This window comes from Rattus norvegicus, chromosome X (assembly GCF_036323735.1).
Source record: "Rattus norvegicus strain BN/NHsdMcwi chromosome X, GRCr8, whole genome shotgun sequence".
Taxonomy (NCBI): Eukaryota; Metazoa; Chordata; class Mammalia; order Rodentia; family Muridae; genus Rattus; species Rattus norvegicus.
Genome location: NC_086039.1, coordinates 23,653,259 through 23,678,401, shown reverse-complemented (window position 1 = coordinate 23,678,401; position 25,143 = coordinate 23,653,259). Strand labels below are relative to the sequence as shown.

The 25,143-nt window shown below is 36.9% G+C and overlaps 1 protein-coding gene across 11 annotated transcripts in view; it reads right to left on the bottom strand.

Moving 5' to 3' along the window:
* The window catches only part of Wnk3 (WNK lysine deficient protein kinase 3), a 143,013-nt gene that overhangs the window by 63,889 nt on the left and 53,981 nt on the right, over positions 1–25,143 (bottom strand). For 8 of the 11 annotated variants that reach the window (XM_063280058.1, NM_001411818.1, XM_039099806.2 and 5 more), the window contains exons 6-10: positions 10,467–10,555; positions 7,041–7,260; positions 4,494–4,788; positions 1,680–1,780; positions 1,299–1,448 (exon numbers count right to left, since the gene is read on the bottom strand). In XM_063280058.1, the coding sequence (XP_063136128.1) occupies positions 1,299–1,448; positions 1,680–1,780; positions 4,494–4,788; positions 7,041–7,260; positions 10,467–10,555 (855 nt within the window). The remainder of the gene's footprint in view (positions 1–1,298; positions 1,449–1,679; positions 1,781–4,493; positions 4,789–7,040; positions 7,261–10,466; positions 10,556–25,143) is intronic. The other 3 variants (XM_008773116.4, XM_008773118.4, NM_001163607.1) reach the window with 1 other exon arrangement.

Here is a 25,143-nt window from a genome sequence, read left to right as displayed (position 1 = left end):
ATCTTATCTTACTTTATTTCCTCAAAAGGTAGTAGTCATTAAAAGTCTATTGATAAACTAAAGCAACTATAGGTCATTTCTCAAAAGAAACAAATGTACCACATGCAACTAAAGAATACCCCAAAGCTCAGAGCATCTTATTCCCAGAGAGGGAAAGCACACGCATGGAGTGGAGAGTACAACAACAACAACAACAACAAAAAATGGATAATGCTAGACAAAAGCCCAACTACGTCCAAAGTCCATGACACCAGCAATGTGAATACAGTCTGGATACATGAATACACACAAAGTTGGTTTTACTCACTGTTAGAAATGAATAAGACTAGTTTTGTGCATTTCAAAATTTCTCCAATAAAAAAAATAAATCTAAAAACAATCAAGGAATTTAGGTGAATATGTTAAAAATTAGGGAAGTCTATGAAATACTATTTTTAACTAACTGCAACAGATATTTCTCTATCATCTAAGCAATCTGGAAAAATTCAATACAAAGAAAAGACTGGTTTGCCAAGAAAAAGAGACAGGAGTCTCAAATAACCCTTTGGTTGTACTAAGTTCTCTATTCTCCATTTAAAGCTGTAGTATTTCTAAAGTCTACTTGCACAATATTAGATAGAGCCTCAAGAGAAGTATACTGGGCATGAAGAAGCATGAATAACTTGGAACTTTCAGTGGCCTTTACCTAATCTATGATTAACTGATAAAGAGGGAATTGTTACTTGTCAGAAAAACAGACAATGGGAAATATATATAAATTAATAAACAGCCTCTAAAAGACAGGCCTTATGGAGGTTAGACATGGTTAAGAGCACTGGCTGCTCTCCCAGAAACCAGTCTGGGTCAATTCCTAGTACCCACATGGCAGCTCACAATCAACATTAAGTCCAGATCCAGGAGATCTGACACCTTCTTCTGCTCTACAGGTACCAGGAATGTATATGGTAAATAGATACTCAAACAAATAAACTTGAATTAAAATTTTTTTTCTTTTTTCTTTTTTTTCGGAGCTGGGGACCGAACCCAGGGCCTTGCGCTTGCTAGGCAAGTGCTCTACCACTGAGCTAAATCCCCAACCCTTGAATTAAAATTTAAACCTAAAATTAAATATACTTTTAAAATGTGTCTCACTTGCTGGGCAGTGTTGGCACACACCTTTAATCCCAGCACTCGAACCACAAACATAGGCCAATCTTTGAGTTTGAGGTCATCTTGGTTTACAGAGTAAATTTCAGGTCAGACAGAGACATAGAGAAATGTTGTCAAAAACGAACAAACAAACAAGAAATGTGTCTTACCTTTATCTGTGAGACCTTCTGGATAGTTAATGGAGAAATCTGGGACTGTGAAGCAACTGCAGGTCCAGCAGCATATATGGGCATAACAGAAGACTGACCTTGAACCACAGGCAAAACTGGAGACCGAGTCAGCTTTGGCTGCTCCTGCAACTGGTAAAAAGGAGAGAGATAAATCCTCAAATTTACAATATAATACATACACACATATTTCCATATAAAATATCAGTACATTTACAGTATATGCAACATATATAATTCTATATTAAAACATAGTAGTAAGTCTCTCATCCCTGAAATTTGCTAGCAATGTCCTACTGGTTGGTGAGAAGAATATATTTGCCCTGGAACACTTATGTCAGCCTATAGGATACTAAAAAGTACCTGAGAACTAGTTGCCTGGTTTGAAGAATAGGCTACAGTGGGGTGACTTGAAGTATCTGAATGTAGAACTGGTCCAGCTGCTGGTTCAGATGAAGTGTCACCTTTAATAATGGAAACAAGCAAAAAAAAAGGTAGAAGAGAAAAGATGAAGCACAATATTCAAATGATATAAATAACAATAAAACGTTTCTTTAATTTTTTTCTACTAAGACAATCATAGAGTTTCAAATAAAATATATATACTTAATTAACATTTTTCAAAAGAACTAATATCAGCACTGGGGAGATAAAAGCTAAAAGATCACAAGTCAGAGGCCAGCCTGGGGTATAAGTGACTTCAAGGACAGGGTAGGCTACAAAGGTCTACCTCAAAATCAACAAGTAACCAACAAATAAAACTCTTCATGGGTCAACGAAATGTTAATATTGGGATGTAAGCAACATTTTCTTTTTCTTAGAATGCTAAAAATCAAACACAGCCTTGCGCATGATGAATTCACATTCTGCTACTGAGTATGTTTCCATCCCTATAATTTTCTTTGTTTTGTTTGTTTTGTGAGAGTAGGCTCAAACTATAGGGGAGAGGAAGAGGTAGAGGAGCGGGTGGGGAGGGAGAGAGGGAGAGAGGAGGGAGAGAATATGCTCACATGTGTGTACACAACTCTGGATATTGGTGCTTAGGTATCACCTGCTTTTTTTTTTTCTTTTTCTTTTTTTCTTTCTTTCTTTCTTTTTTTTTTTTTTTTTTTGATGCAGGATTTCATCACTGGCCTGAAGTTCACCAAATAGGCTGGCCATGAAACCTTGGGAATCTGCCTTTCTCCACTTCTCCAATACTGGGATTACAAGTGTAAACCACCAAACCTGTTTTTTAAGATATGGAATTCATGTCCTGTACAAGACAATCACTGAATCATCTCCCCAAGCTGACAGCAAACTCTTGATCTTCCTACCTCAGCCTTCAGAGTGCTGACATTATAGGCAGATGTTACCCTGTCCACCTTCCAAAGTCTTAAAATTTTCTTTATAAAGCAAACTTAAAATAATCCCACAACCCAGGCATGATGACACACATCTTGAATCCCAGAACTTGAGAGGCAGAGGCAGGAAGATCTCTGTAAGTTCAAGGCCAGCCTGGTCTGCAGAGCAAGTTCTAGGATACCCAAAACCACATAGTTGAGACCCTATCTTGTAAAACAACAATAAAATCCCATAAACATCATTCCAGGAACTGAAGATATAGTTTTGTGGTAGATTACTTGCCTATAATGCACAAGGCCTTGGGATCTACTCTAGTCACTGCAGGGGTGGGTGGGTAGGGAATGAGAGGTAAGGCAGTGGGAAAACAGAATAGGAGGTAAAAGGGAAGGCAAAGAGGGGGAAGAGGAAAGGGGAAGAGCTGCAGCTAGGCACAATGCCATAATCCCAGCACTTAGAAGGCATACGCGAGAGGATCACGAATTTAAGGGCACAGCCTGGGCTATATATAGCAAGACCATCTCCAGAATAAACAAGAGAAGAAGAACAAAGAGAACGAGGAAGAAAAATCAACTAAATCCATTCACCAGTATATATGCTGGTGATATATTTCATGTATATCCTAACTAATATACACTTGCTGTTAAGATTTAAATAAGTCTCATGGGCCATAACTCCTACAAAGTGGGTAGGAAAATGTCCTCCCTTTGTAGAACAACCATCTTTAATGATGCAAATCTGGTTTTACTTTTTACTTATTATATTTTATTTAATTAATTATTTGACCTTACTGTTATTGTTTTGATAGTCTCCCTATGCAGTCCTGGCTGACCTGGGATTCACTATGTAGACCAAACTGGCCTCTAACTCACAGAGATCTGCCTGCCTCTGAATTCAGAGTGTTGAGATTAAAGGCCTGTGGCACCTGCACACCCCGCTACTCTGTGTTCTTTAAAATATATCAAAAAACTAATAACCAAAAAACAAAATGAAACAAAACACTAGAGGACTTATGTTTTCATTCCAATCTAAAATACTAAAGCTTTTTTTTTCAAGAGTTACAAATCAAATTTTATTTATAAGCAGTATGATTTTCAAAAAACAGGCTTTTAATGGACAGTTTATATAAAATGTTAAAAGTCATCAAATATGAAAAATAGGAACAATAGCATATAACTAACTTTAACATAAAAAGGCTAAACAAGTAAAAAATTATTCAATGAAAACCATAACAAAAACTATTTCTACGCAGCTGCCTCTTACTAAACACTTAGAAGCACAGTCCTGCAGCCTGTTTCTCTCATAAGACACTGGGTGACTAAAGCTCTTAATACCTAGAAAACTCCTGCTTTAGAAACAAACTGTATCTTTAGTTCTAAATTTTCTTCATAGGCTTATGCTGGACTACTAAAATATTATTAATATCATTTCTCTGAACTGGAGTAGTTGCTGTAATATAATTTTTCTGCAACTAGAACATTGGGCGAGTCACTTAAAGAATTCTTTAAATTTATTTTGGGATGGCTATCATTTATTCCAGACTGGCCTTAAACTAGCTGAATATGACCATGAAATTTCAATCCTCCTGGAATTTTGCTGGAATTATGGATTACCATGCCCAGTTTATATGGTGTGAGGATCAAGCCCAGGGCATACTAGGCAGCACTTTCAACTGGAACAAATTCCTAGCCCAACTTTCTTGATTTTAATATAAGGAAACTATCTGGTCTATTTCAAATGTTTTTAAAGGCTTAACAAAATAATAGCAGAATACTCTGAGAAGTACAAAAATGCTATTTAAGAAACTGCATTTCTTTGACTTTACAGTTGTCTTACCCCTAACAGAGGAGGGCTGCTGCTGTGCTTTGCCTTGTACAAGCTGCTGTCGAACATGTTGATCAACTTCTGTTTCTTCACACTCAGCCGCATTGTGTGGACCAGGAGCAGGTCGTAAAGTTGCAGTCTGCTGCTGAGGATTTACATTCCTCGCATGCTTGCACTGGGAATCCCTGCGTTCCTCTAAGCATCCAGCAGGCTTCTTTTCCCTTATCTTTTTAATCAGTGTCACACGGTCCCTAATGGACTTAGCAACAGCTTTGGAATCACTTTCATGGAAGAATCCAGACTTGACCTACAAAGAAAACATAATAAACTCCTTCTTTAAATCATATTTTATACCCCAAATCCAAAATTCTAGTAAATAACTGGTAATTAATAGTTGGTCTCTATATGCTTTTTAAATTGGACATGTACACATGTGAGCGTCTTTAACTGATTCAAAAATAACACTTCAGGGTATGAGGCAAGAAGATCTTGTAATGCCAGTCTTAAAAACCAGTAATAACATGCCCACTATTGGCATCTGAGAAATACAGCTAACTGAAGTGGTATTTTGTCTTGTATGAGTACATCATCTGATGCTATACGATGGAAGATGCTTAGTGAGAAATGAACTGCTGGAAAAAACTTTGAAAATATATGTGCAGGAAACAGAAAAGTGGCACAGAGGAAAGGAAATTTGGAAGTGGATTGACATACCCCAAATAAAAATATTGTCTATTAAAAACTATATGGATGAAGTTTGGAGCAGAGATCGACTTTCTAAGTAAAGGAAGATGTGCTCACAGCGGGGCACTTGCATTAGAGAAGTGAGAAAACAGGAAAGGAACAGGGATGAGTAGCAGAGAATATAATTTGAAGTACCATAGCATATCATGTTTAGTACCATAGTCTGCTGGCTTGCTTTTTTAACTTTTTATTTTTGAGACAGTATCCCATATAACATAAACTGACCTTAAATTCACTATATATGTAGTTCAGAGTGACCTCTGAACTCCTTGATCTTCTACCCCTACCCTCTAAGTGCTAGGATTACTGGCATGTGCCACCAAGTCCAGCCTATGGTCTACTTCCTAAAACCTAAGGATCTATAGACCAGGAATTTCATAGTAGTTGGAAGATTATTAAAATATTAATGAGAATGGTAATCCCATCACTTGGAAGGTGCATGCAGGAGGCTTGTCATGGGTTTGAGGGTCAGCCTGGGCTACATTTTGATTACCAATCAAAGCAACACAGCACAATCCTGTCTAAAACCAAACCAAAACGACAGAAAACAGATGAAATACACATATCTAACTTTGCCCAACTTAAAGTTCTCAATAAACTCACCTCATACTAAGTAAAATTTAAAGTTACAGATCAATAAAAACAGGGTTAGACATGGTGGCACACACTTGAAATTCCAGCAGTTGGAGGCAAAGGAAGGAGCATCAGGTCTTCGAGGCCATCTTCAGTTACACTTTAAGTTCTAGGCTAGTTTGGGTTATATGAAACTCAGTCTCAAAAAACCAAAATCAAACAAAAAAATGCAAAGTAATGGAATAATAATAATAATAATAATAATAATAATAATAATAATAATACTTGAGAACCAGTCCAAGAGGCCCAACATCTAAATAATACAAGTTCCAGAAATGAGAAACAACATGTACCTTCTGAGAGCTAAGATTTCTTGTGTATATGTGCATGTGCACATGAAGGCCAGAGGCCAACATCAGAATTCTTCCTCTATTGCTCTTCACCTTATTTTTGTGGCAGGTTCTCTTAGTGGGCACCTCTTGCTGTCTTCACCCACCTAGAGCTAGGGTTAAAGAGCTACACCATGGGAGCTGGAGAGATGGCTCAGCGGTTAGGAGCACTGACTGCTCTTCCAGAGGTCCTGAGTTCAAATCCCAGCAACCACATGGTGGCTCACAACCATCTGTAATGAGATCTGATGCCCTCTTCTGGTGTGTCTGAAGACAGCTACAGTGTACTCCTATATAATAAATAAAATATTAAAAAAAAAAAGAGCTACACCATACCACTTTATGCAGGGGCTGGGAATCCAAACTTAGGTCCTATTTTTGGCACAAGTAATATATCAATAGAACCATTTCCTTAGCCCCCAATTTTATTTTAACAAAAACAATGTTGTACTGTTGTCTTGCTAATAAAAAATACTTCACAATTGCATAACAGTATAAATAAGGAAAACAGAAGATGAATCTGGGAGATAGCTGGGTCAGTAAAGCACTTGACATGGAAGCATGGTCACTTGGGTTTAGAATCCCAGCACCTATATAACAGAGCAAAAAACACACCTATAATTCCTGCACTGGGGAGGTAAAAATATATGCATGTGCAAATGTACAAGCATAGCTGTACAAACATACATACAGAGAGAGAGAGAGAGAGAGAGAGAGAGAGAGAGAGAGAGAAGAAAGCAAGCGCATGGAAGAACATGAAAGGAAGAAAGCAATGAGGAGTGAAAAAGAATTAATCAGTCAGGATACTACAATGTTACAATGTGCAGGGAAAACATTACTACGATTTATTTACCATTTCATACGCTACTTCCTCAGGTGTATCTGCTTCTAAGTTGAAACTGAATTCAATAGCTTCATTGTCTTTATGTTTGCCTTTTAATTTCTTAGGATCTTCAACCCAGAGTCTTAGAGCCAAGGATGAATTTGAGCAATCATCTTCCTCTGCTAACTCCACCCTCAGTCCAGTATCCTCAGCAAAGAATGCATGGTTTAGTAGATCCTTGATCGATAACCTAGTAAACAAAATATATTTCTCATTACCGATTTTCCCAGTCATAAGTAAGATATAATCCTTTAAATAGTAAAAGTCAATTGTATCAAAGTGAGAATCTTACTTTACATTTTCTATTAATCCATTAAATGTTTTGTTATTAAAACTACACCTTATAATTAATTTATTACTAGGGACACAAAAATGTCAACTTACATGAATACAGAATGATCTTAATTAGATTAACCAGTAACATATCTTGATAACAAAGTCTAACACACATGAAGGTAAACCTAAAGAGAATTGTTAGGTTAGATTTATTAGCTTCTGTAAGCCACTGGCTTATATTATTAAGACTAAAGTAATAGCTTTTCAACAAAGGAAACTAAAAACAAAATCCCAGATATATAAACTCTAAGGTGAACTGAAAATGCAATTTCTTACAAATATTTTAAATAGACATTACTCAACAATTATCCAGTCAGAAGGTGTATGTAATAGGCCGTTCCTGTATCAAAACAGGTGCCAGGTTATGTTACATAGTGAGTTCCAGCACAGTATGAGCTATAGAATGAGATGCTGTTTCAAAAGACTTTTTTTTTTAAAAAAAAAAAGGCTATTTAGTCAGTGTATACTTCACTCTTTAGAAGAATGTCATAGGGGGTTGGGGATTTATCTCAGTGGTAGAGCGCTTGCCTAGCAAGCACAAGGCCCTGGGTTCGGTCCCCAGCTCTGAAAAAAAGAAAAAAAAAAGAAGAAGAAGAATGTCATAGGTGAAGCCTTGGCTGACTTTGAACTTGCTAATATAGACCAGGCTGACCTTGAACACAAATAGATTAGCCTACCTCTGCATCTCAAGGGCGGGAGTTCAAGGGCTGTCCTACCATGTTCTTACTCTCACCTTCTTTTTCTCTTTCTTTTCTTTCTTATTTTTTTTAAAAAATCAAAACAGAGTCTTACTATATAGCTTAAGATAGCCTCCAAATCTCAATTCTTCTGTCATGTCCTCCTATATGCTAGAATGACAAGCACGCCCAAGCATGCTGACTAAAATGTATAAGGCCTTGGGTTTTATTTCTAGGACAGAGAAGAAAAAGAATACCCAACAGGTGAAATTAAATATTTATTAACACATGAATGTATAATGAAAATGTGGTGTAACTGTACAATTGACTATTCATTTTAAAAGAAATGAAAATTTGATACACGCTACAATAAAATCAACTTTGAAAATCCACACTAAAGCTGGACAGGGTGGGATCAGGTGGGGTGGGGTGGGGCAGTGGTGGTGCATGCCTTTAATCCAAACACTGGGGAGGCAGAGGCAGGTGGAGCTCTGTTTGAGGCCAGCCTCAACAGAGTAAGTTCCAGGACAGCCAGGGTTGTTACATAGAGAAACCCTGTCTCAGACAGAGAGAGAGAGAGAGAGAGAGAGAGAGAGAGAGAGAGAGAGAGAGAGAGAGAGATCCAAACTAAATGTAATAATAAGCCAAACATAAAACAATAAACATTCCACTTTTATGAGTCACCAAGAACAAGCACATTCACAGACATAGAAAGTAGAATAGAAAGACATAGAAAGACTCCAAGGTGCCTACCTGGGCATTACCCTGCCAGCCCTGATTGACAGGCCCACACATGCCACATTCAACCTCTACACCTAGACAGATCCTCCACATCCTTCTCCTAGCTTTAGCAAGACACAGAACTAACAAAAGAGTACAGACAATATGAAAGATCAAGGCAATATCCACACCCCCAAACCTCACCAGTTCTATAAAAATGTCTACCAATAAAACTACATAAATAAACCCCAGGATATAGAATTTAAAATAACAATCATAAATTTCATCAAAAAATTCAAGGATTTAAAGGAGACACTGAAGAAGATACACACAAAATCAATCAATCAATCAATCTCTCTCTCTCTCTCACTCCCTCTCTCTCTCTCTCTCCCTCTCTCAATGAAATTAAAGAGAATAAATGATGCAATGATGCCCCAAAAAACCAAAAACATAAGACTAGTAGAAATGACAAAGCAATGAAGGATTTGAAAACAAAATCCAATAAAGACAAATACTGATGAAGACTCAAGTTAGCCTGACATGAACTGAGAGAAAGGATGATATCAATAGATATGCTAATATGAAGGGGAAATTCCCACGGACTCAACTCTAGACAGAGAACTACAGACCACTAAAAACATTGAGAGTGGGAGACGTGCTTGTCCCAGAGGAAAAGCCCCCCACTTGTTCATTCAATATCAAATTGTTGGCTCTAAAAATATAGACATATAAGTAACACTATACAGACTGAGCAGGTTGTAGTGATGCATTTAGATGTGTGTGTTAAAATGTAACAAAAAAAGAGGCCAGGAATGAAATGATTTGGGGGAAGAGCCGGGAAAAGGGAAATGATATATTATGATTTCAAAAAAATTATTTTTTTAAAAAAGAGAATAGAGATTATCAGGGTCTAGAAGGAAGAATTCTGAATTATTAGTGGTTACAGAGCTATAGTTTCAAGTGAAGAAATATTTTGGGGGTTGACAGTGGTGATGGATGTGTTTCTGAAAGACACACATAAAAATGGCTAAAATGAGGGTTGGGAGATGGTTCAGCAGTTAAGAATATTTGCTGCTCTTCGAGAGGACCTAGACTTGGTTTCCAGCACCCAGAGTGGGCAGCTCCAACTGCATATGACTCCAGATTCAGAGAAGGGGATACCTCTTCTGGCTTTTGCACATACCTACATACACATGGTACATATACATACACCCAAAAATACAAACACATACACATAAAAATATTTTAAAATCATTAAAAAGATGAAATTTCCGAGTTAAATCAGTAATTAATTATACATAAATAAAAATAAAAGTCAATACTAAAGAAGTTATCCATATAAAAATACTCCTTGAATAAAAATATCCATATTATTTATACTATTATTGTTGGCACAAAGATATAAAACAAAATGTAATCTATCTGCTTACTCTAAACTATTTAAACAGGCAATTTGTTACCTGCTTTACATTTGACTTTTAAAAATTATTTCACCTTACTATTAAGTTGATGGTGATGAAAGTTTGTCCTAACAAACACAAATGTCAGTTCAAATTTACCACATGATAGCAAGGTTTAAAACTTCCAACAGCATGCAGTAATATACATTATAGTATCCAGGATTAAAATGCATCCATCATCTCTATGTTATAATCCCACCTACCTTTCAGATTTGTTTTGTCTAATACATCCTTCAATTATTTCTTTCACTTCAGGGTCTGTGACTTTATTGAAGCTGGCTGGTTTTATGCCCTGAGAGAAAATGGTTACAAATTAAACAACTGAAAGCACAAATCAACATGACATTTATTAAACTTTTTAACCATAAAATATCAAATTATTCCTTGAGATAATTATACATATAAATTTAACTTATAAATTTTTAAGCAGAGTCTCACTACATAGCCCTGGCTAGCTTTGAAGTCTTTTATGCCCTCAGTTATCAACCTATGTGTTATCAACTCTTTTGGGAGTTGCATATTAGATATCCTGCTTATCAGATATTTAACAAATTTATAGTTATGAAGTAGTAACTAAAATAATTTTATAGTTGGGGGTCACCACAACAACTGCATTAATGTCACAGTATTAGGAATGTTGAGGACCACTACTGTATGTAGACCAAGCTAGCAGAAAACTCATAGAAATTTGCTTGCCTCTGCCTCCCAAATGCTGAGAATACAGGCTGGGGCTACCATACCCAACCAATTTCAACATTTTAAAATTACATTTCATGACTTGTTGGGGAGAGAATAACTTGCAGTAGATAGATAATCAATCACCTTCCTTCATGTATTTCCCAGTGATTGAACTCATACTGTCAGGCTTCATGGACAGCACCTTTACCAGTTGAGCCATCTTACTCGTCAAAGTTTAACTTTTTAAGAAGAATTTTTATCACAACTCCTTAAATAACTGAACATTGTAAGTAACCTAATGCACATTAATAACTTAGGTACATATAGACTAAAATACTATTGTAATTACTGATATGGGGAATTCTCACAATTTAATATGAACTAATAGGGGGAAAACAAAATGCTGAATATGTGAATGTGTATGTGTGCATGTGTATCATATTCCTAATTAAGAAAACATAATGGGACCTAGAGAGCTAGATGGCTCAGTGGTTAAGAGCACTTGCTGCTCTTCTAGAGGACCCAATTCAATTATCAGAATCCATACTGAGTCACAACATGTTACTCTGGCTCTAGGGGATCTGATATCTTCTTTTAACCTCCAAGGATACTCATCAACATGTATGCAACCATCCATTTATAAACAGATACATATAAATATTTTTGAAAGAAAGAAATTTAATAATGGACCTGCAGATTAAAGGTGCTTGCCATCATACCTGATGATCTGACTTTAATCTCTGGAATTCACAAAATGGGAGAAGGAAGTCAACTGACTCCCATATGCTGCCATATGACTTCCATACTCACATTCTGACAATATGCAACACATAATAAATAAAATGGGGGGGGGGCAGTGAGAAGGCTTCATCTGAGTTCCAGTCCCCACCCCACAATGTAACAAGACAGAACTGACTCCTAAGAGTTGTCATTTAACCTCAATACTCAAGAATGTGATTGTGAGAAGCACACACAGACACACGCACACACACATGTATATGTGTGCACCCTTGCACACATGTACACAAGATGAATGAAATACATTTTAAAAAGTAAAATGAAAAAAGCTTTTAAAAAGCAAATATAGTAACTATTTTTGAATAAGAAAAAGTAGGTTTTCTATTTGCATGATTTGAGGCAGGATCTCACTTATGTGCTAAGGATGTCCTCAATTTCATGACCCTCTGTTTCAAATTCCCAAATAGCTGAGACCACAGGCATGCTTAACCAGGACAAGCAAAATGAATGTGGTTAAAAAAAAAACTCTTGAAGTCCAGCATAATGGCCTATGCCTGCAATTCTGCTACTGGAGAAGTGTAAGAAAAGATACCATAAAAAATAATAAATTCTCAATTTCTAATAGTCTGAATTTAATATGTTTCAAAGTCTTTTAAAATGGCTTGAAGCCATAAACAATGTACATGTATGTACAAAGATATAATTGTATATAAGTATAAAAATATATAAATAAATATGTAAAGCCCCTTTTCTATTTTAGCAATAATAATACACTGAAATAATTTCTTCTTAGGCTAATTATTAAGTGCTAGGATTCTAATAAGAAATAAACAAGGGGCTGGGGATTTAGCTCAGTGGTAGAGCGCTTGCCTAGGAAGCGCAAGGCCCTGGGTTCAGTCCCCAGCTCCGGGAAAAAAAAAAAGAAAAAGCTAAAGAAATAAACAAAATCCAGAAAGTTAAAACAACAACAACAACAACAACAACAACGCTGTAGTTAAAATGGCAGCAGAGCAGATCCTGCTGTGTGACTCACTAAAGGTGAAAAGTCAGAATTAAATAGACTCTATCCTAAAGAGAAAAAGAAACAAGGAACTTCAAAAAGTCACAAGGTGTACTACTTGAAAAGTGCAGAGGAAAAGTTGGAAAACATACAAAAAAGAAGCCTAACGCTTCACAGTTCCAGGAGGACTGATCTCAGACAAAAGGAAAAGCAACTGAAGCTTCTAGAAGGTGGGCCAGGGGTCCTAAAGAAAAGACAATGAAATTCCTACTCTTAGAATACACCCTCCCTGCACCCAAATCCTGTTGGGGAGAGAGCTGAACTCCCAGAAGTGCGGACAATCCTGAGACCACAGGACAGACAGCCACTTATGCCCATATCCCTGGCCCAACAGGAAACTGCATAGTGCCTCTGGATACAGGAATATAGGAGCAGTCAAACTGCATAGTGCCTCTGGATACAGGAATATAGGAGCAGTCAAACTGCATAGTGCCTCTGGATACAGGAATATAGGAGCAGTCAAACTGCATAGTGCCTCTGGATACAGGAATATAGGAGCAGTCAAACTGCATAGTGCCTCTGGATACAGGAATATAGGAGCAGTCAAACTGCATAGTGCCTCTGGATACAGGAATATAGGAGCAGTCAGAGGCAGGAACCTGCTAGTGTCTGCCTGTGCCTGGAACTGAACTGAACCAGTCACACAGCTCCCTGCACCCAAATCCCACGGGGGAGAGAGCTGGACCCTCAGAAGTGTGGACATTCATGAAAAAGAAGAGGTGACAACTGCTTTCTGCCCACATTCCTGACCCAAGAGGAAATCACCTAGTGCCATCTGTGCCCCCTGAGTGCCTACACACCTGAGAACAGAGCCCTCTCTTCCCAGATCCGGCTGAAAGAAAATAGGTCTAGGGGAGTGCTGACACACAGGCCTACAGGAGGGTCAAGCCATTGTCAGAAACAGCAAGACAAGCTAACACCAGAGACAACCTGATGGTGAAAGGCAAGTTCAGGAACCTAAGCAACAGAAATCAAAACTACTTGGCATCATCAGAGCCCAGTTCTCCCACCAAAGAAAATACTGGATATCCAGACAAAACCAGAAAAGCAAAATTTTTATTTAAAATCACATTTTATGATGATGATGATGATGATGATGATGGTAGATGTTAAGAAGGACATAAATAACTCCCTTAAAGAAATACAGGACAACACAAGTAAACAAGTAGAAGCTCTTAAAGAGGAAACACAAAAATCCCTTAAAGAACTACTGGAAAAAAAACCAAACAGGAGAAGTAAATGAACAAAACCATCCAGGAGTTAAAAATGGAAATAGAATCCATAAAGAAAGCACAAAGGGAGAAAACCCTAGAGATAGAAAACCTAGGGAAAAGATCTAGAGGCAAACATCACCAACAGAATACAAGAGATAGAAGAGAGAATCTCAGGGACAGAAGGTACCATAGAATACATCCAAACAACCATCAAAGATAATGTAAAACTCAAAAGGTTCCTAGCCCAAAACATTCAGGAAATGCAGGACACAATGGGAAGATCAAACCTAAGGATAATAGGTATAGAAGAGAGTGAAGACTCCCAATTTAAAAGGCCAGTAAATGTTTTCAACAAAATCATAGAAGAAAACTTCCCTAACCTAAAGAAAGAGATGCCCATAGCATACAAGAAGCCTACAGAACTCCAAATAGACTGGACCAGAAAAGAAACTCCTCCCATCACATAATAGTCAAAACACCAAACGCACAAAACAAAGAAAGAATATTAAAAGCAGTAAGGGAAAAAGGTCAAGTAACATATAAAGGCAGACCTATCAGAATCACACCAGACTTCTCACCAGAGACTATGAAAGTCAGAAGATACTGGAGAGATGTCACAAAGACCCTAAGAGAACACAAATGCCAGCCCAAGCTACTATATCCCACAAAACTCTCAATTAACATAGATGGAGAAACCAAGATATTCCATGACAAAACCAAATTTACACAGTATCTTTCTACAAATCCAGCCCTACAAAGGATAATATATGGAAAACTCCAACACAAAGAGGGAACTACCCCATAGAAAAACCAAGAAAGTAATCGCCAGCAACAAAACCAAAAGAAGAGAGACACACATGATTCTACCTCTAACAACAAAAATAGCAGGAAACAAAAATCACTATTCCTTAATATCTCTTAACATCAATGAACTCAATTCCCCAATAAAAAGACAGAGAAACTGAAGACGACCTCAGAAGATGGAAAGATCTTCCATGCTCATGGTTTGGCAGGATAAATACAGTAAAAGTGGCCATTTTGCCAAAAGCAATTTACAGATTCAATGCAAGCAATCCCCATGAAAATTCCAACTCAATTCTTCATAGCGTTAGAAAAAGCAATTTGCAAATTCAATTATAATAACAAAAAACGGGGTTGAGGATTTAGCTCAGTGGTAGAGCGCTTGCCTACCAAGCGCAAGGCCCTGGGTTCGGTCCCCAGCTCCGAAAAAAAAAAAAAAAAGAAAAAAAAAAGAAAAAAAAAGTTATAATAACAAAAAACCCAAGATAGCGAAAACTATCCTTGACTATTAAAGAACTTCTGGGGGAATCACCATCCCTGATCTCAAGCAGTATTACAGAGCAATAGTGATAAAACCTGTATGGTACTGGTACAGAGACAGGCATATAGATCAATGGAATAGAAATGAAGACCCAGAAATGAACCCACACATCTATGGCCACTTGATCTTTGACAAAGGACCTAAATCCATCCAATGGAAAAAAGATAGCATTTTCAGCAGATCTCTCCTGAGAGATACAGCCAGAACATGTCAAATACAGAGGAAAATGCTAGCAGCAAACCACTGAACTGAGAACAGGACCCCCATTGGAGGGATTAGAGGAAGCATTGAAAGAGCTGAAGGAGCTTGCAACCACATAAGAACAACAATGCCAACCAACCAGAGCTTCCAGGGACTAAACCACTACCCAAAGACTATACATGGACTGACCCTGGGCTCCAACTGCATATGTAGCAGAGGATGGCCTTGTTGGGGCATCAGTGGAAGGGGAAGCCCTTGGTCCTGCCAAGGTTGGACCCCCAGTGTTGGGTGGATGTCAGGAGGGTAGGAAGTGGGGGTGGATTGGAAGGGGAACACCCTTATAGAAGAAGGTGAGGGGGATAGGATTGGGGGCTTATATCCAGGAAATCAGGAAAGAGAATAACATCATTTAAAATGTAAATAAAAATATCCAATAAAAGAAAGGGAAAAAAAAGAATAAGTCCACAGACTTCCCAAGTCTCAGAACCAATTCAGAGGAGACAGTGACTCCTTTAGTGGATAGGACAATTGTGAGGACTTCCATGCCTGTCAAACTGACTTGGAGGGCAGGAGTTGGGCTTCATCTTTGTGGGGGAAGGGTGCAGTTATTAGCAGACTTCATCAACTGAGAACAACCCCAGAATCTGATAGCCTTAAGCATTAGGTCAGAAGGCAGATCAACGTCCACTGCCGTCTAGCTGCTATTCACTTCTATAGATTTAAAAACCTCAGAGCCTCCAGTGGAATACTTGAAATTCATGGCCTCATCCCGCCACAAGGATGACTAATATTTAAAAAGCTTGGAAAGTATAAAGATAGGTCTTTCGCCTATACAGATTTTGACAGCTAAACATCACAAATACTATATCTAAAATATATGAAAAACTCCAAAAACTAAACACTATGAAAAGATCTTTAAACTAAAAGGCTGCCATATGATCTGAATAAACAGTCCTCAAAAGTAGAAAGAAAGAGAAACTGAAGCTGTGGCTCCACTGTTGAGAGCATTTGCTGTTCTCCACAGGGCATGGGTTCAATTCTCATCACTCACACAGTGACTTACAACCATCTGTAACTCCAGTTTCAGGGGAATTGATGCTCTCTTCTCATCTCCACAGCTACCTGGTATGTATAAGGCACACAGACAGTACAGATAGGCAGAACACTCATACATATAAAAGAAAGTAAGTCTCAAAAATAAAAATGGAAGTACAAATGCTTGAAAAAAAGTTCAGTATCTTCACTGATCAGAAAAATACAAATTATTTAAACTGGCCCAAGGTTGTGTTTTATCCTAACTAGAATGACTATCCAAAAAGAACATGAAAGGAACTAAAGAGATGAGTCAACTAAAGAGTGTATATTATTCTTGCAGAGAACTAAAGTTCAGTTCCCAGCACCGATGCTGAATGCAGTTCACAACTACCTATAACTCAAGCTCCAAGGGATACAATTTCTTCTTTTGGCCTCTTCAGGAACTTGCACTCATTTGCATAAAACTACATAGACATATACAAATAATAAAAAGTAATAAAAATAAAAGCCGGAGAGAGAGTCCAGAAGTTAAAAGAACTCACAGTTTTTTCATAAAATGCAAGTTTGATATAGAGTCCAGAACTCAAAGGACTCTGTCAACATACCACAGAAGTAATTGTACATCTTTGTTTACTGCCACACATTCACAATGGGCACAGTAGCAAAATTTCAGTCTAAATGTTCATCAACAGATGAATGGATAAAGAAAATGTGGTACACACATAATATAATGAAACTTTTGGCAGCCCTAATTTTCAAGAGACTGGCTATAAATGGAAACCATCATGTTAAACAAAATAATTCAAGCTTTGTAAGACAAACGTCACATGGGTTTGCTCATATGTGGAACCTAGATTTAATAAGATTATGTATGTGTATATATGTATTTATATGTGTGTATTTATAGATGACAAAATTAGAAAGGGGATCATGAGATATGAAGAGATCTTTTTTAAAAATGGAGAGAGTAACAAATAGTACCTTTGTGAGTTCAAGGGGAGTCTGGTCTACATAGAGAGTTCCATGATAGACAAGGCTACACAGTGAGATGAGACCTTGTCTCAAAATAAGCAAACACATGTACTAAGAAAACAGAAAAGGAATAATTGGTAGAATAAAGGAAAAGTCTGCAGAGGGCAGAGAGAAATGGGAAAAGACCAGGAATAAAGGAAAAACTCATGAGAATGAAGTTTACTGGTATATATGTAAACTAAGTCATGATGAAACCCATTATATTATATTGTAATCTTTAAAAAAAGAAAATTGGGGACATCAACATGGACAGAGAACGGGTTTAAAATTCTCTGAGAAACTAGAATCAGTTAATGGTTGCTGGGGGATGGGGAAATCATATTCCTCAGTAGTGCAGCCATTATAAAATTGCCCTTACTCAAATAAATAACATTCCACTCATGGTTATACAAGAAGCCCAAGTTAAATGCAGTGTGGTACAAAAGAAAAAGACACGAAAGTAGGGGGAAATTCAGGAATGGGTTTAGTCTGCAGTAAAAGGGGATACGAGAGAATAATTGGGTGAATAAGATCAAAATATATTAACATATGTATAATACTATGAAAGAATATAGGTATAAAATTATAAATGAACAAATAAAATTTTAGAAGAGAAAAATACAAATGCCTAACAAATACATGAGCTATGAAAGTAGAAGGGGGAATATTGGGAGAAGAAAGGTATAGTGATGAAATCTAGAAATGGGAGGAGAGTGGGAGAGGAGGAGAAGGAAATCAACCAAAATGAAGTATGCATGAGAATGTCATAAAGGAACTTATTCCTTTGTAAGTTAATTTTAAAATAAAACAAGATGAAAATAAAACAATGAACAATTTCCTAAAGTTAGCCATAGACTAAGACATCTCTCAACCCTCATCAGAGTAACTTGTTTGCAGTAGATGATGATCAACACAGAGATCCACAACTGGGCCATGTGTAGAGTATAAGAGACTGTGGAATGTTCAGCCCTAAATGGGACCTCTGTACCACAGTCCCTCCTCACGAGTCTCAAGGATCCTTGACAAAGAGGAGACAGAAGAGCCAAAGGCATTGGATGACTACAAGGAAACCGTATTTTCTAGGCACAGCAAGAAAGCTAAACATAAAAGTCCACAGTGGTTGTGACAGCATGCATAAGAAGATCTCTGCAAGTCTAAGCCAGATCAAATCTCAGTAACGAAGAAGGAAGTTGGACATAAAGTTTCACCCCTACACAAGGAGCTACTGGAGATTCTTAGCCGCTCATAGATGGGTCAGTTTTTTTCTAACACTGTAATAAATCAAACATGGACACATCCAAGAATATTCAGGAAGCACAAATAGGCCTTAGGGTCAGGGCAGACATGACACTGATGAATGGCCACAAAATTGGATGAGAAAGGAAAGGAGGATAGATCCAAGAAGAGTTGGGGGAGGGAAAGTGAATATGATCAAAATACACTGCACAATAGTCTCAAAGAACTAATTAAAACTATGCAAACAAAAGAAATGAAAACAAATGCTGGCAAATATGTGGAAAATGTGGAATCAACCTTATTGATTGCTAGCAGGAATGTAATGTATTGCAACCATTATGGAAATCAAGAGTGGAGGCTACTCTAAAACAAAAAATAAAACTACCATATGACTGAACCATAACACTCCAGGGTATATATCCAAGGAACTCTTCAGTCAGCATACCTCAGAGTTTATTTACTACTGTGTTTATTAATACACAATCCACAACAGCTAATAAATATCTCTCAATGTCTCTCCAGAAATATCTATATAATGAAAATATGGTACGAATATACAACAGAATTATATTCAGCTGTAAATAATAATGAAATCACAGCATTTGCAAAAGAAAATATATAAAACTGGAAATTATTATATTTCACAAAATAAGCCAGAATGCAAGATTTCTACTATACTTGGGATGTTAATGTTTGTGTGTATGTGTATGTGTTGTGCATAATGGTGAGGGTGAGGATAAGGAGGGGGTGCTGAAAAGGAGGGAGAGCATGGGGAATAATAGGATATATGTGGTATAAAAGCAGAAAAAGAAATATTAGTAGGAGTAGAAGACCAGCAAGATATAGGCAGGAGAGATTGGAGAGGTAGTGAGACAGAAGAATAAGAACAAATAAAATGATACATGTGGTGAAAAATGCCAAGAAGGTAATCATTACTTTATATGCACAGTTTAAAATTAAAAAGCCATACATATGGTCTAGACAATTTATATTTTCCTATAATAAGCATGTTATTTACCTAAATCTGCTTATTTTATATTTTACTACCTTTTGTTTATAAGTTTTAGGCTTTTGAAAAATAATTCAAGTATCGTTGCAGTCATCAAACAGAAATTTGTAAATCAAGCTGGAAATAGAATAATTGCCATGGATTTAGACAATCTAAAATCTGCTTCTACACCCATCATACTAGCTTATAGAATACAGAATCTAAGTCTTTTTAGCATATACCACAAATATCTAGCAGGACTAGATTAATTTAGATCCAAAATTCAAACTTTGAGAGACTCCAGCTGCATATGTAGCAGAGGATGGCCTTGTTGGGCACCACTGGGAGGAGAAGCCCTTGGTCCTATGAAGGCTGGATCCCCCGACTGTAGGGGACTGTCAGGGCGGGGAGGCAGGAAGGGTTGGATGGCTGGGGAGGGGGAACACCCTCATAGAAGAAGAGGGACAGGGAGGGGACAGGGGGTTTATAGACAGGAAACCAGGAAATGTAAATAAAATTTGTAATGTAAATAAAAATATCCAATAAAAAAGAAAAAATTTTTAAAAAAGCTTTGAGAGAGGTAGAAATATAAATTTTGATAGGTTATTTTTATATACCAATATAAAATAGTAGTCATTCAAAATTACAATTATATTAAGGGTATAGATCAGTGGTAGAACACTTGTATAGCAATAAAGATATATTGTGCATAGCACTTGAGAGGCTAAGGTAGAATGCTCATGAGTTCAAGGCTACCCTCAGCAACTTAGTGAGAGCCTATTAATGTTATTCTATTAATACAAAATGTCCTTTTTGATATTCCTACTGAATTCTCCCTGATTCCCTAGGTCATTTATACCTGTGTAAGTAAAAATATTTATAGAACTAAAACTTACAAATCAAGCACACAGTGCCGATATTATTATTAGGCTCAATTGTTTAAGGTCCTGAGTTCAATTCACAGCAACCACATGGTGGTTCACAACCATCTGTACTAGGATCTGATGCCCTCTTCTGTTTTGTCTGAATACAGCTACAGTGTACTCATATACATAAAATAACTAATTTTTTAAAAAAACAAATAAACAAATAAATCAAGCACAAAATGCTTTTCTATTTGGAGCTCTTTACACTAAAGACACAAAATAAAGAACATTGTAGCTCTTTTTCTGAGCTCTTTTCAGAAGCTGAGGAGGAATTAGGAATTGTAACTTAATGGGTATAAGTTGTAATTAAACAGTAGGAATAAGATCTGAAATATACTCTATAGCATGATGACTACAGTCAATAATGTACAATATATTATAAAGTAGCTTAAAAAGTAAATTTTAAGTGTCTCAAAACAAAAAAGTAAACTACCTCAATTTTATATATCATATTGTGTCCTATAAATGTATATAATTGTCATTTGTCTAAGTTAAATAATTTTAAAGTATTAAAGATGCTTATTATTATTATTATTAGCTTCCTGAAACACTAACAGTCTCTTTCATGGTCTATATGTAGCCACCCAGCCATATATGAAGTAGTCCACCCTAGACAATGAAAACATTCCTATTCTACCTTGTATCCCCTATTATAGTCCTATATGTAGGCATAATGTTTTTGTACACCACTTGTAAAGTTTACCCTTGTATTATACAAATGCTGATTTCTCTGCCCTCTTATCTTCTTTCAATAGGGACAGGGAATTGTGATGCTTATACCAAGAATCTCCTGTCTCCGGTTTGTATAAACAACTCTCACCATTTATTCTCTGTCTTGTAAATAAATGCTGATCACCCAATGGCTGGGCAGAATAGACAATAGTATGGGCCATTCACCAACCAAAGGAAGGTGAGGGAGAGAGGGAGATTCAGAAAAGCTGGCGAGATGGAGGATTTGAAACTTTGTAGAAGGGGTTCAGAGAGATCATGGAAACATACCTGAAGCCCAAAGAGCCAGATCAATAATAATATGCAAGTACCATGGGATGGAGCTGGGAGGAGGAACCAAGCCCTAACTCTACAAAATGGTGCTCAACTTAGGGCAATTAGGTCACAACCTTAAAAGGCCTGGGTAAAAACCAGGTGGCAGGTTTGGGTGGTGGGGATGGGGGGTGTCAGGTTAGCCAGAAGGAAGGAAGGAAGGAAGGAAGGAAGGAAGGAAGGAAGGAAGGAAGGAAGGAAGGAAGGGGAAGGGGAAGGGGAAGGGGAAGGGGAAGGGGAGGGAAGGGAAGAAAGAAAGAAAGAAAGAAAGAAAGGAAGGAAGAAAGGAAGAAAGGAAGAAAGGAAGAAAGGAAGAAAGGAAGAAAGGAAGAAAGGAAGAAAGAAAACAGATCAAAGTCAAAAAGTCAAAACTTCCCAAAACAGCACAAGAGAAGTGGCTACTAGCCATGGAGCAGGAATCTGCAGAGAGATACTATGGAAAGTGACTTTTTAAAGATGCCCCTAGTGAATTTAAAGAGAACACAGAAGTTGGGGCTTCTCCCAAGGGCAAATCACAGAGGCAGTGGAGTGGGAGGAACCAGCTCCCATTTACTTTTTACTCTGTAGCTTTTCAGGCCACTGCCTGGGGCATATGTTGCAGACCTTCTGAGGTACCACAAGGCCATCTGAACGGCTGACTCTCATGCAAAAGCCTTGCAAAAAAAACCCTAACAGAACTGTTCTCTCAAGCCAAAAGTCTCCCTAAGATGCACAGAGCCAATTTACTAGACCCAACTAAAGGGGCTCCTCCTGGTCAGACACTTGTTGAACAAAGGAGCCAACGCTTTTAACCCTACAACTTCCTGGAATGGGTGAGGAATTGGGATCTGGTAGTGTATTCGAAGTTACAGGTAAAAGGCAGAAACACGCCTCTTCTCTGTGTGCTGAAAGATGGGGGTGAAACTGCTGATAGCACAGAAGCAGAAGTCAAACTCAAAGAACAGACCTCCAAACAGGTAAAATTGTTTAAAAATTATAGTTTTATGTTAAAAACAAAAGGAACTAAATATAAAACATCACAGTTAGATATAAATACATTGAAATGATAATTGTAAAGAGATAGAACACATAAAGATGAAAGAAAACCCAGTAAAGACCATTTAACCTCTATGTAATACTATTCTAAATGATTCAAGGGAGATGGAGGATATGGAGGAAATTAAAACATGGCCATTTAAAGTTATTTCAATATTAAGTTTCATTCTTATTCTAATACACTTGGTGTCAAGTTACCCGGACAAGAGGACTGCTCACTTTAAAAAAAAAAAAAAAGAACAAAAAGCAGATCAAAGGCAAAACTTCCCAGAACAGCATAAGACAAGCATTTTAGATTGTTTTGTCTTCTTGAAAAACTGGACCTTAGGAGGAAAAAAAACCACATGGCTTAGATACTTTTCTAAGATTAATAAATAAGAATAAAAAGATACTATGCTCAATACAAAATAAAAAATAGGGTAACAAAAAGCAGAAAACAGGTACAAAGTTCTATATACCAATACTAATATAAGACAGTAGAGATATAAAGAAAAAGAAAAATATGAAAACCAGATATAGGCCTTGGAAGAAAAATTAGAAATTTTTATAATTAAGTACTAGATACAAGAAAAGAAAAAAATATGAAAATCAGATACAGGACTTACAGACTTTAGTGAAAAAGTTAGAAAAGATTATAAACAAAATTTAGAAAGATGAAGTAAGGCTAAGGCCTACTGCACCACCAAATAATGAAAATTAGAAAAGTCAGCCAAAGATTATTAGAAAACAAATCTTACCTTATCTGGTTACTACACAACAAATGACAATAGATAATGTCTAGCCTCATTAAGAATTTAAATGATGTCCAATTGAAAGGTTGAATTTAAAAATTATAAGAATGCAACTTTAATAGATAAAAGAATCTATTTGACCAGAACAACTTCAATAGATAAAGCAGAAAACTCAAGAGAGACCAAAGGCTTAATGGATACAAGAGCAGATGTAAGAAAGAGATGTTCAATTAAAAAAAAAAAGATAAGAAATCTCCCAGAGACAAATATGTTGGGGGAGAGAAAATACTCTTGTTTCCACAGGAAAAGAAAAATTATGTATTCCATCCAAACTGATAAAAATCATATTTGACTTTTCTTTAAGAAAAGTCAAACCTCCAAATGTTTTAATTGTGGCAACCAAAGTCATTTAAAAAGAGATTGTCGGTAAGGCACTCTTAGAACAATGATTTTTTTTTCTAGAGAAAATCCAAAAAGAAGACATTCTGAAATATGCACAAGGTATGGCAAAGGTCAGCACTGAACTACTGAATGTAGATCAACAAAGGACAAATAAGGCAAGCCCTTGTTTAAAAATGCCCTAAGAGGCCCCAATATGAAATTCAAATCAGCCATCTCAGGTCAACAACAGAGAAACTCATCAGCAGAACAATTAAACAACACTGCTCAGGATATAAACATTAACAACTGAGATAGCAAAACCAGAACAACTTCAATAGATAAAGCAGAAAACTCAAGAGAGACCAAAGGCTTAATGGATACAAGAGCAGATGTAAGAAAGAGATGTTCAATTAAAAAAAAAAAGATAAGAAATCTCCCAGAGACAAATATGTTGGGGGAGAGAAAATACTCTTGTTTCCACAGGAAAAGAAAAATTATGTATTCCATCCAAACTGATAAAAATCATATTTGATAGAGGAAGACTCCCTGAAGATCTTGGTTACAGACAAAAAGAAAGAAATCAAGAATACCAAAAAGGATAGGTAACATGATTTGCTGATTCTTCTATATGAGAACAGCCCTGAAACTGGCTATGACATAAAAATGTCTCTAGCTAGAACTTCAATTTACATGGCCAATAAATCTTTTTGTCTACAGAGTTCTCATGACTTATTATTGTATGCCATCCTTTCATATCTCATGAATGGAGATTAATATTGCAGTTTGATTATATGATCAAACTAACTTCTCAAGAAAGATTGGTTGTCTTTCCTCTGCTCAAAATAAAAGGAAGTTATCTTTAATCGATCTATGCATCCTGCATATTCCATACAGAAGTCTTTATAAAACTATATATTGTTAGCCTGTATGTTGCAAAATGGAAGACCAAAATAGCAGCCATGACAGGATTCACTCTTGAGGATGCTGGGACACCAGATCCTACCTCAAGGACATCAATGCTGTTTCCTTTAAAGACTTCAAAACAGCTTCAAGAGGGTTGCTGACTCCAAATTACCTTTCAGACTGTTCCAGTCAGGACTTTTGTTAAACCCTGAACTTAATCAACACATAGAAACTGGACAACAAATGATGGCAGCTAGCTTTCTTAAGACTAACCATTTTTCTAATTTTCTTGGCCACCAAAAAGAATCTTTCCCCCAATTCAGCAAGAAGCAATTATAAGAAGACTACCATCCCAATTCC